The sequence below is a fragment of the Panicum hallii genome, chromosome 3 (genome assembly GCF_002211085.1).
Source record: "Panicum hallii strain FIL2 chromosome 3, PHallii_v3.1, whole genome shotgun sequence".
Classification (NCBI taxonomy): domain Eukaryota; kingdom Viridiplantae; phylum Streptophyta; class Magnoliopsida; order Poales; family Poaceae; genus Panicum; species Panicum hallii.
The window spans coordinates 27,780,414-27,792,456 of record NC_038044.1 but is presented as its reverse complement, the minus strand read 5'-3'; the positions used below and the strand labels follow the sequence as shown (position 1 = coordinate 27,792,456).

Genomic DNA, 12,043 nt, shown 5'->3' with positions numbered 1-12,043 from the left:
CACCTGCGCGCATCTGCGCGCATCGGGACAAACAAATTCATTTCAAACCCCGAAAGCCCCCGGACCCGCCGGCGCCGGGCAAGCAGGATCGCGGCCGAAAGCACCTGAAATCCTAGCGAAAGTGCGTCATCACGGCATCACCCACCTCTGACCAGAGACGGATTGAGTGACTTACCTTCAGCAAGTCACAACGTAACTTGCCCCCCTATATCCACCGTCCAAACACAATCCAATGGCTGCAGATGCTTCAAACCTATAACTCATATATTTAGACTGCAACAGGTCATTCACACATTCAGAAAAATAATAGCAGGAACTTCAGACATGCTGCACCAATAGATTCAGTACAAAATACAGAATTTTAAAGTGGAGTACTTGACACTGAATGTAAACCAATACATAGTATTTTTTAAATCATTCATATAAGAGAACTTGATACTGTAGCAATAGATCTTGGTCTGTAGCAACAAGTGCTATCAGTGAACAACCAGTACAAGTATGGGCCATTTTCACTTGTACAATTAGGCCACAAAATACTATAGTTAGCCCCCAAAATACTGTAGTTAGCCCTGTCCAAAATACCATCCACCAATTTAAGGATACTAGAACAGATCTTGGTCGAGAAGATTATCATTAGCACAAAGTGGAGCTGTCAAGAACTGTGTAAAACTTGCAATGACATTGTACTCTTGAAGCTGCATATTTGTTCCTTTGTTGCTGCCACCATTCTCCACTTCTACTTGGGGTTGTACATCATCATTTTTCTTTTGTTTCTGCAGAAAATTGCACTAATTAGTTTAGGAAAGAATGACAACAACATATGAGGTGTTCAGAGAGCATTTGACATACCTTTGCTCCTTTTTTTGTTGGCACAACAGATTTAGTTGCTTTGTGCTTCCCCCACTTGCGTAATTTATCAAGCCATGTTCTACGCCACTTTGAACCTTTTGACTGAACCTGTTTTTTCCTCAGCTGGGCAGCACGAAGCAAGCCACCTATTTTTTGCATATTTGGGTCAACATTTTCTTGCTCCTTACATGGTTCATTCATAGTACTAGTAGATACATTGAGTTTATCCTCCAGCTGTATACTAAGACAATCAAGAGCATTTTCTAACAGCATGCAGCATTCTTGAGAGTTGGCTGCTTTACCTGCCAAATTGTGAAATTTATGAGATAGAAACTTGTACTGAAGTTGAGCTTCCTGTTTTGGATTTTCTATCACATTTCTTCCTTGCCTATCTTGTATGCTTCCATTGCGTGCTTCTCTAGTCCATCTCTTTAGGATAATGTGTTGGCAGTATTTTTATATTCATCAAATCAAGAACTTTTAGGCCATGTGCACACAATATTCCTGTTCTATTGAACATTCCGCAGCTACATGAAGCTTTTTGGTTCAAAGGATCACCAATCACTATGCGCTCGTCCTCAAAACTCAAATTATCGCGCAGACTCCCAAGAGCAATAGCATATTTGTTATCTCCATCAAAAACTCTAGCGCACGCTGCCATGGATCTTTCATATTCACTTTGGAAAGCTTCAAAAATTACAAGAGTATACACTTGGCTTGCTTGAACCAACATTGGTGTGCTCATTTGTCTTCTTGGCATCTTCTTTCTTGATTCAAACTCATCCAATTCTTTCCTTCTTTTTTCTTGCACTGTCCTCTCAAAATTCTTCAAAAATCGAACAATGTCAAAGTCTGATTTCAAATGGTTCTTCAACGCATTATTGAAACTCTCACTTAATTGTGTATTTCTCACTCCCAAACTGAAGACATCTCTCACATAACATTCAGCCCATTTTTCTTTCACCTTGTAGATACTATCTAACCAAGTTTTCTTATGCACTTTACATCTCATAATGTCAAATGCTTCTTGAAATGCTGCCTTGTCCTCAAAGCCATACATACAAGCACTAAAATCAGAGAGAATATTAGATACTTCATCTTTCTCTTCACTTTTATCTTCCTCGTTATGAGTCTCATCTTCCTCTCCACCTTTTTCTTCCTTGTTTCTTTTTTACTGGAGACAAATGCTTGACAGCATTCTGCATTATGTGAAAAGTACACAAACCATGATATGATTCTTTGAATACTATTTGTACGGCTTTTCCCATTGCTGCATCTTGATCTGTCTAAATAGTTCTAGGTTGTTTTCCATTATGTGCAGCTAGAAAGGTCTCAAACAGCCATGTAAATGATGCTTCAGTTTCATTAAATAGAAGCGCAGCACCAAAAATAGTGGTTTCCCAAAACTGGTTCAGCCCAAGAAAAACACCAAATGGTCTATATTCTTTGTTTGTACCAAAAGTAGTATCAAATGTTACAACATCACCAAAGTGTGCATAATCAAGAATCATTTTAGCATCAGCCCAGAATATGTTGGTTATATGCTCCTCACAATCCAGCTGCAAAGCATATTGGAATGATGGATTTTCAGCGATTTGGTCATGAAAATATTTCAACATACTTCCAGCCTGTCCAAAAGCCAATTCCCTCTGCCGCTTGCTTTGCAAATAATTCTTGCGATCACAGAAAGTGTAGCCAAGGTTAAGTGGTCCACCAACTTGACGACTAGCTAATTCATGTGCACCTTTTGGTCTAATTCCAGAATCATCAACGGTCTCAATTTCAAAAGCTTGCAGTTCTGAAATTTTCCTTTGTGATGCCATCAAGTGGCGGGTCTCGGGCAACTGAAGTAGGTGATTATGTTCAAGCACAACATCAGTGATTTCATAATTCCCTTCCCCTCGGTCCAATGTAAGAGTCATCCGAGCTTTGCAATCAGTTCTTTTTTCCGCTCTAAAATACTTCGTCACATGATTTGTTAGCCCTTTTCTTCGATGACCCTCATTAGAACAAACAAATCTGCATGAAGTCACCTTACCATCATATTTGCTTAGATTTGTGTATCTTTTCCTCACATCAAAGCTTTGCGACCCCCATATGCCAACCAAAATAACCAAGCCTCATCTGAAATTTTAAACCTCAAACCAACTTGTGGTATCTTGTTGTCAGATAGAGACTTAAGTTAGGCCATTATCTTTCACAATGCTTATAATTGCTTTGTCAAATTCTGCACAAAGAATAAAGTGTATGGGAATTTTCTACCAATTGACATCTCTATTCAAGTAATTGCAGCACATGGAACAAACAACCTAAGCAAACAATATGATATCTGAAATGCAGCACACAGACAAACAACCTAATCAATGCACGGGACGGGAATCACCTGGGTTCGCGAGAGACGAGAGGATCGATGGAGATCGGCGGATGAGGACTCCGGATACAGGATCTGCGTAGCGCCCCTCTTCCCCATCCTCCTTCGCAGCCCGGTCTCGGAGAAGACCTCCGCGTGTCCTGCTCCCTCGTCTCCTTCCTCCACGGCGTCGACGTGGGATCCCAGCAGCGCTCCTCCCACTCCTCCACAGGGTTGGAGCAGCACCCAGATCTCGTTCCTCTCCTCCGGGACGGCTCGAACGGACTCCGGCGCATACCACCACCTGCTCCGGGGCGGCGCCAAGGCTGGCGCGGCGCAGGAGAAAGGGCAGTCCGCGCGCGCAAGTGCCCTGTTCCCGCCGCCTGCCAGCGCTAAAACGAGTCCACCCCGTGTTCCTCCGATTAAAAAAATAGTAATTCTATACCCTCCGTCGGATCTTCTTTGGACGCTGGATAGACAGCCGCCAGTTACATTGTGACTGAATCCGTCTCCCCCACCGCGCCGCACAACATGAAGACTGGCCTCTCCCGTAACTGCCCCTCGGCCTTGTCCGCACCCACCGTCGTTCCCTGGGGCAGAACCGTCTATTCCCCGCCCCGCTGACGATTTACTAGCCGTTAGACGGTTACTTCACTTCACCCCGTCCTTTTCCTCCCCGCAGGTTTCAAATTCGAATCCCGGGACCCTCCAAAGTCCAAATCCCCCAACAGAACTCGTCATCAACGAAGCGTCCTTTCTTTTAGCGACTGAATCGAGTAATCCCAAACTGAGGCCGATGGGGATGGAAGCGAAATGCGGTGGCCTGGCCGTCGCTGCCGGCGCCACGGTCCGGCGGCCGCTGCAGCAGCGGGACACCAACGTGGCCGCGTCCACGGTGGTGGTCGCCAAGGCCGCGCCCAAGCCCAAGGCGAAGCCGCCGAAGGCCGTGACGAGGCTGGCTGCTTCGCCTTCGCCGCTCCTACCGCCGCCGACGCCGCCGGTGGTGGTGAAGCCGCGGGTGAAGGCTGAGTGCGGTGCGGCCGCCGTGGTGGCCGTGGCGGAGGTGTCGCTCGCGGAGGAGCTCGAGAGGGCTCGCGAGCGGCGGGGCCGGCTGCGGGAGGCGAGGGAGCGGACGGAGCGGGAGATGGACGACCGCGCTGAGGCGCTGGACCGGGAGGCGGCGGAGTGGGAGCACCGCGCGGACGAGCAGCGGAGGCTCGTCGCGGAGCTCATGCGCCTCATCGGGATGCCCGAGGTCAGTCCGCGATCCTGTATCTTTGGATCCATTCCATTTGTTTTGCAATCGATTTTGATGATTTGGAGGATGTAAATTTTTGTGGCAGGTCTGTACTCCTGTGGAATCGCTGAGATCCAGGGAGGAGAGGAAGCGAAGAGGGGCGATTGGTCCTTCGGTTTCCAGGGTAATGCATCCTACTTGCTGAGAACGCTGTTTGCATTTTGCTGAGAACATTGACTAATTTGCCTTCCTGACGAAATGCTCTGCCATAATATCCGCCGTTCATCTCGGTTACGCACATGCTGCAGGGTTCCACCGCGAAAGCATCAACATTGCCGGCTGATGTTGGAGCAGAATCCTGTAGCGATCAGGAATCTGAGGCAACCGGAGGGACAAAAGAGGCGGTGAAAACAACTGAGATCACAGCATGATTTTATGCCACGGGCTCGGTTCAGCTGAAAACGTAGGCGCCTATGCCTCTGTTCTTTCTCGTATAAATTGTCAGTTGTGAATGAAATCAAATGGCTTGTTTGAGTGTTTTGTTCTGAATATTATGGGAATCACACAAATTTCCTTCAACAGAAGTTACTATCGATCTGACACTGTCTACATGGTAAAATGTCTGGAAAAGAGAGATTGCCAAGAACAGAAGCTCGCCCTTTTCTGAATGCGACTCACTGGTTTGTTCAAAAACCACTATCTTAGTGTGTAGTACTCGTATGTAATAACAGAGTTTACACTTCCTGGAATCATGCTTTCATTCTAATGCCACAGTGAAACATAAAACTATCTGCAAATCTATCCTAGTGTGTGAGTAATCCTAACAGCATTTACACAACTACACTTCCTGAGCTCTGCTATTCTGACGCGCCGCGTGAGCTCAAATAATCGAGCAGGAGTTGGGGTTGTCGTCGCTGAACATGGACGGGTACTGCGGCGTGTACCGGGTGTAGGAGGCTGCCACGGCGGATGGGCCACCAGCATAGTCGTGCCAGCAATCGCACGTGCCGTGGCCATGAGGAAAACGCCAGTAGCAGTAGCAGCAGCAATAGGCCGTAGCCGTGCGATGATAGCGGCACAATCTCGTGATCGTGATCGTGATCGTGATCGTGCTCGCGCATGCCTGCAGTCGCCGTGCACACTGGAACACCGATCGCCGTCACGTCCTCAGCTGCTATGGTGTCTTCTTCATCCTTGTCCGCGCCACCGCCGAGGGCCACGGGGTCGACCCTTTTGTCGTCGGGGACGCAACCTGCAGCCACTTCCCCTTGTTCTCTTCCTTCTGCTGACGGAGAAGGGTCTCGATGCGAGCAATGCGAACAAAGCTGGCGACGCTTCCAGCAGGCTCCCCGTCGCGGCGTTCGTCGTCCAAAACCTAGGCCCGGTACTAAACAGCTAAAATCCTATTTATGGCATGTTTTTTTATAGGTATTTTAAATATATTTTGTGTGTAATAAATTAAATATAGGTACGAAAAATGCAAATACATAATATTATTACAGTGTTGTACTTTACATCACATAACTTACATGAAATATAGTTCTATGTAATTAATTTAACATACTGAGTCCAAATTGTCCGAATAGTACCGGTATTCGAGAGATAGTACAACATATATTACATAAATCACCAAATAGAACATAATGATTCATCATTATTTAATAGAATATTGATAATCTTCCTTTTGACGAAGGTCTCTTGGTTGTGATCGCGATATAAGTAAGGAGCGTCCTCTTTGGATAATAGGTTGTTGGAGTCAACATTGATTGAAAATAGAGGAAGGTTATCAAACTGATCAAAGTCTTCTGACTTCTCCGAAATATCCTCAACTCCAATAATTTTTCTTTTTTACAGAAGAACTATGTGGCGTTTTGGCTCATCCTTCCTAATCACGTGGATCCAAAGGCCAAGATAGATTCAGAAGGAAACGAAGAAAAGAAAGGCGAACATGGTGGTCCGGTGGATCACGTGACTAAATGGTCTAACATGTATAGCAGTATAGACAGCACAAAGAAATCAGAAATATCTTCAAGTATGAGGTTGGTGAGCAATCATATCACCGGTCCTGCTGGTTAGTCCCTATCCACAATTCCACCCATGATTTTTCCTCTAGGGGTTACCACACTGGCCAGAGAGCACCCAAATGCTCCAGCTGAAGGCTAGCTGGACCGCCGCAGTCTAACCCACTGGGCAGATCCCCGACGACAAGGACATTTATGCCGTTGCTCAAATTCAATCCGGCTCAGAGGATGCCACCGGCGACCAGGGGTACCCAGACTTCCTCACCTCTGTTCTGTAAAGTATGTAGCTATTGTCGACGGTATGTTTTCTTCTGATTCCTGTTCTGTTCTCCTTTTCGTTTCAATTTCTTCTGGTTCGTGTAAAATCCTGCAGCAGAGAATTCATATGGGGCAGTAACTGGTTCGACATCCCGGGCAAGTAAAGGAATATATCCAATTTTGGCGCCAAAGAACTGGGATTCCAAAGAAGAAGGGTGCTGCCAAGCAAGCATCCATGGCTTCCAACGATGAGCAGCAGCCACTACATGTTCTCTTCTTCCCGTTTGTCGCGCCGGGACACCTCATTCCGGTCGCTGACATGGCCGCCCTCTTCGCCTCTCACGGCGTCAAGTGCACCATCCTCACCACCCCCGTGAACGCAGCAGTCATCCGCTCGGCTGTCGACCGAGCCAACGACGCCGTCCGCGGCACCGGCGCCCCGGCGATCGACATCTCCACGGTCCCCTTCCCTGACGTCGGACTGCCGCCGGGCGTCGAGAGCGTCGTAGAAATTTCCTCAGAGGCCGACAGGTTCAGGTTGCTGGAAGCGATCCGGCTGCTCCGCGAGCCGTTCGACCGCTTCCTGGCCGACCACCGCCCCGACGCCGTCGTGGCCGACAGCTTCTACCCGTGGTCCACGGCCGCCGCCGCCGAGCACGGCATCCCACGGCTGTCTTTCCTTGGGACCAGCATGTTCGCCCGGGCCTGCAACGCCTCCTTGCTGCGCAGCAACCCGTTGGAGGGGCTCCCTCCAGATGACCCCGACGCTGTCGTGTCCCTGCCGGGTCTGCCGCACAGCGTCACGCTGAGGAGGGACCAGGTGATGGACCCGAGGAAGAACGAGCTGGAGTGGAACTACGAGAAGCTCACCAACGCCGCGGACCAGAGGAGCTACGGCGAGGTCTTCAACAGCTTCGCCCAGCTGGAGCCGGACTACGTAGAGCACTACCACACGACGCTCGGCCGCCGCGTGTGGCTCGTGGGTCCGGCCGGGCACGCCAGCGAGGACTTGGCGGCGAGGGGCGGCGCCGGCAGGCTCGCGCCTGAGGCGGAAAGGTGCCTGCGGTGGCTCGACGAGAAGCCGGACGGCTCAGTTGTGTTCATCTCGTTCGGTACACTAACTCGTTTCACGGCGGCGGAGCTGTGGGAGGTGGCCCGCGGGCTACAGCAATCCGGAAGGAATTTCGTATGGGTCATGAGTGAATCAGACACGGACGCATCACAGTGGATGCCTGAAGGCTTTGCCGAACTCATTGATCCCGGAGAGCACGGCTTCATTTTTTGGGGTTGGGCTCCACAGAGGCTCATCCTCAATCACTCAGCAGTCGGTGGGTTCGTGACGCATTGTGGGTGGAACTCGGTGCTAGAGGCCGTAAGCGCTGGAGTGCCGTTGGTGACATGGCCACGGTATGGTGACCAATTCTACAATGAGAAACTCATCTTGGAGGTGCTCAAGATTGGGGTTAGTGTCGGTGCTAGATTCTCCGCGTCGAAGCTGGAGGACCGTAGTGAGGTGATCAATGGCGAGAAGATCGCAGAAGGCATTGATAGAGTGATGGGTGGTGACGAAGAAGCAGAGGCGATAAGGAAGAAGGCTGTAGTTCTTCGTGGAAAAGCTAGGAGCGCCGTAGAGAAGGGAGGCTCTTCATATGATGATGTCGAACAGTTGATTACTGAGCTGATGGCTCGTCGTAGCTCTGTAAATGTTTGAGAACTTCTATGGTGACCAGTTAGCTTGTTGAGTTGCAACGGATGGGAAGTTTTATCTTTTATGTATGCCTAATTTAAAGTTTGAACCAATTGTATGGTACTTCAGGTTCTTATGGCTCGGTCCCTTATATGAATTATTCAAGAAACACTGGATATATAATACCGTCACAAGGATATAATCGAAATGTTTTTCTTTTTTGCGAAGGGATATAATCCAAATGCAAACCTGCTGATTCATCTTACCATAAAGAAACAAATCGTTGATGACCAATTCTCGTTTACAGGTCACCTTAACCCATAATGCCAACTGCGGGAAGACTTGACCACTCTCTCGGGTCAATTACAAGTGACATTTTAAATTGTATATAGTCAACCATGTCACTAAACTTCAGCTACAAATTAATTTTTTTTGTTGAGTTGGAAAATTCGAAATGATATTTTAGATTTGTCTAATGAATTAGTTTATAGAAGCACATCTTTGCTTATATTTTATAAATATATCATAACATAAAGTAAGTCAAAGTAATTATCTTAGAGTCCGTACACATGTCCAAAACTTCACTTACATGGCTGGGGAGTTATATCATAGGAACAATTTTGAGCAATCGTTTATATACTCCCCAGTTTCACTTATTTGTCCATAGCACATAAGCACTGATTAACGAAGTACTATATTCAAGAAAAAAACAACGTGAGATGACTATTTATACCTCTTTAAAACATGATATAACCACTGTTCCATCTGCAAAGTATTTAATTAGGAGCAAGGGGTGGAAAACTTCATTGATCACACCTTTTATATCCTTAATGAAGAGATATTGTGATAGGTATTTCCCAAAGTCAATAGATAAATCTCTACCTCTACCTATTTCTAAAGGAAGGATTGATTTCTTGGTCCGTCTGAACTTGGCTGTATTTTATTTCGTAGGCCGAACTGATTTCTACTTGGGGCTTGGGCTGTAATCCAGATCATCGTGGAAAGAGATGCCTGGAGGCCGGCACGCCGTCGACGTGGTCGCCCGGGGCCGGTGGCTCGCGGCAGCGGTGCATCGCTAGCTGACCATCATGTCTTCATCAATCGCTCGCAGCGCAGATGTACTCATAGTCCGCTGGGCCAAGACTTGTACACGACCCTACCGGGAACGAGCAACAACTTAATTTAAGCCACAATGTGATTGATCTTACTTTCTTCTTTTCAAATTATAGTATATTTAAATATATAGTAAAATATATGTATCTAGAAAAATTAAAATAAATTATAATTTGAGATAGATGGAGTATATAGGAACCTCCAAGTAAACTTAAAGATGCATCAATATTTTCCGCGTGTAAGCAACAACGTGATTGATCTTATTTTAACAGATCAGCACAGTAAAATTTGTATATAGACTTGTGGTTATGGTGGCAAGTGGCCTTGACGCTGGCTTGCTTAAAATCAAATACCTACCTTATATAAACAATGTTAAATCCCTTATGCATCACTTCTAATTATCTGTTAATCATAGCTACACGCAAGTTACCTTGTATGTTGGCTCGACACAATGAGATAGAGACTAAGGTTGGGAGGTGTAATTCTAATAATCTTTCTTTGTGCTTTTCAAAGGAGTAGAAAGCATTAAATAAAATATGTAGAGGTGTAACAAAGTAGGATAATTTTTTTGAGAATTTAAACCAAATTTAAGGTCTTCAAAATAAACAACATTATTTGTTTACTTTTAGCCATAACAACGTACGGGTATAGTGCTAGTAATATAGCAAAAGTGAGAGAATAATTAGACCCCATTTACTATGAATTTTGAAAATAGCTGACAAGCGTGTTTTGCATAAAAAATCGGTGAAACATTTACTATTTTACTAGGAGAGCCGTCCAAAGTATTATTCCTTAATATCGTCCATTATTGTTAGAGTCTACTGATCGCAAAATGTTTATATGTTTTAGATTTTTTAGGATTTATCTTTTCTTTGTCTATTTTGTGAGGATTAGCATGAAGTCTTAAAAGAAGGATCTCTAATTAGTAATAATAAGATACCTCACCAAATAACCAAATCCACCTACATTGGACTTGTTCAATTTTTATTGTGATCCTACACGAGATAGCATGCACTCAAGCTAAGGGGTGCTTGTTTTCTGGTGGCTAAACTTTAGCCCTACGATATTAATGAGAATCTTGTTATTTAAAAGTATTAAATAAAGTATAATTATAAAACTAATTGCAGAACCTCTAGGCTAATTCGCGAGGTAAATCTAATGAGGTATATTAATCCATGATCAGCGGATAATTACTGTAACATCACTATTATAAATCATAGATTAATTAGGCTCATTAAATTTATTTGGCAAATTAGCACTCATCCGTGAAAAAATTTTATAAACAGATATTATTTAATATTTTTAAATGGCAATATTCTTTTAACCACCAAACGGACCTAATAATTTAGCAGCTAGTCAACGTGAACGTTATGGACGACCAGCACGTGTCACACAAGCCATGTTTTACCCGTAACTGCTAGAGTACCATGAAGGCATGTACCAACCAGATCCATATGCTTTGATTATACATTTATTTATGCCTCAAGAAATATATATATATATATACACAAATGCCCCCACCCGACACATCCTGGCCTTGTAGAAACTAGAAGAAGAAGAGAGGAAGCAGTACGGCGAAAATGTCGAAAACTTCACCGGCTTCCATCCTATCGCTGCCGATCCTCTTCCTTCTCCTGACAGTCACTTGTAAAGCAGCCACCGGTGCTCCAACTTCCTGCACAGCTCCGCCTTGCCAAGGAAGTCAGTATTCACTCTAGCTCCTCCTATCTTCGGACGATTTGTTTCATGGGGTCTCTTGGATTGTTCTATTCATTCCCCAAACTGTTTGTGTCTGATGGCTGGTTTCTGAGATGGAGCAGTTGCTGATCTGGTTGTCCTGACCATGGATCGCTGTTGCAGAGCAGAGCTGGCTGGAGCTCGTCGGGAAGGACCAGGACACGGCGTACCTGGTCATACGGCGCGACAACCCGCAAGTGAAGGACGTCGTCTACTTGATCTCGGATGCGGTCGGGCATGCTCTCGACAGCAAGAAGGATGTGCTCGGGGCGGCCGCCGACGGTGACTTCTGCTGCAACCGCGTGGTTGTGGTGCTTGGCGCTCTGTCCTCCGGCGATGAAGGGGTCATCAAGGTGCCGAAAGTCGGCTAGAATTAGTGTGTTGTAATTGGCAATGTAAATGATGACTCAATAAATTTTCTAATAAGATGTTGAAGGTTTCATCATCCTTGTTTCTATTTTTTTTTTCCTTGGCGGTATACCTGGCAATATTGAAAGTTGCCCGGCCCGATGGGGATACCGTGAGACGAACGAAAGTCAGCTAGGTCCATGTTCTTGCTGAGGACATGTTACGAATACCCCTCCAATTGGGATCGGGATGGGCGGCAGGACTTGCAGCTTCCATAGAGCAAGGTTGTCCTTTGGATAGCTTCTCTGAAATTAGAAGGGCGAGCAGCATAGAGATGGCCTGGCCGACCGGCGACGAAGAGTTGGAATTCACCATCTAGATGCAATCTTAGATGCTGGGTTGTTGGAATACCAATGTAAAAATGTGAAAAGCACTCTCCTCCC

General features: G+C 46.0%; 4 protein-coding genes across 8 annotated transcripts; 3 read left to right on the top strand and 1 right to left on the bottom strand.

The window, feature by feature from the left end:
- Positions 1-422: 422 nt before the first annotated feature.
- LOC112886803 lies at positions 423-1,305 on the bottom strand. Its single transcript, XM_025952799.1, has 2 exons — positions 850-1,305; positions 423-773 (listed from the first exon to the last, which is right to left on the bottom strand). Exons 1-2 carry the CDS (start codon positions 1,120-1,122, stop codon positions 603-605), a joined length of 444 nt encoding a protein of 147 aa, XP_025808584.1. The 5' UTR covers positions 1,123-1,305; the 3' UTR covers positions 423-602.
- A 2,690-nt stretch (positions 1,306-3,995) lies between these two features.
- Positions 3,996-5,197, top strand: LOC112887909. Of its 2 annotated transcripts, XM_025954194.1 has the most exons (4): positions 3,996-4,454; positions 4,543-4,620; positions 4,745-4,899; positions 5,019-5,197. In XM_025954194.1, the coding sequence occupies exons 1-3, from the start codon at positions 3,996-3,998 to the stop codon at positions 4,865-4,867; spliced, it is 660 nt and encodes a 219-aa protein (XP_025809979.1). In that variant the 3' UTR covers positions 4,868-4,899; positions 5,019-5,197. The 2 variants fall into 2 exon arrangements, with proteins under 2 accessions (XP_025809979.1, XP_025809978.1); XM_025954193.1 differs by lacking the exon at positions 5,019-5,197 and having other exon boundaries at positions 4,745-5,015.
- A 1,310-nt stretch (positions 5,198-6,507) lies between these two features.
- On the top strand, positions 6,508-8,538 carry LOC112887697 (scopoletin glucosyltransferase-like). Of its 4 annotated transcripts, none has more exons than XM_025953953.1 (2): positions 6,508-6,704; positions 6,834-8,538. In XM_025953953.1, the coding sequence occupies exon 2, from the start codon at positions 6,951-6,953 to the stop codon at positions 8,424-8,426; it is 1,476 nt and encodes a 491-aa protein (XP_025809738.1). In that variant the 5' UTR covers positions 6,508-6,704; positions 6,834-6,950; the 3' UTR covers positions 8,427-8,538. The 4 variants fall into 4 exon arrangements, with proteins under 4 accessions (XP_025809738.1, XP_025809737.1, XP_025809735.1 ...); XM_025953952.1 differs by having other exon boundaries at positions 6,831-8,538; XM_025953950.1 differs by having other exon boundaries at positions 6,508-6,756.
- Positions 8,539-11,057: 2,519 nt separating this feature from the next.
- On the top strand, positions 11,058-11,670 carry LOC112888086. The gene is made up of 2 exons (XM_025954437.1): positions 11,058-11,216; positions 11,376-11,670. The coding sequence occupies exons 1-2, from the start codon at positions 11,096-11,098 to the stop codon at positions 11,621-11,623; spliced, it is 369 nt and encodes a 122-aa protein (XP_025810222.1). The 5' UTR covers positions 11,058-11,095; the 3' UTR covers positions 11,624-11,670.
- The last annotated feature ends 373 nt before the right edge of the window (positions 11,671-12,043 follow it).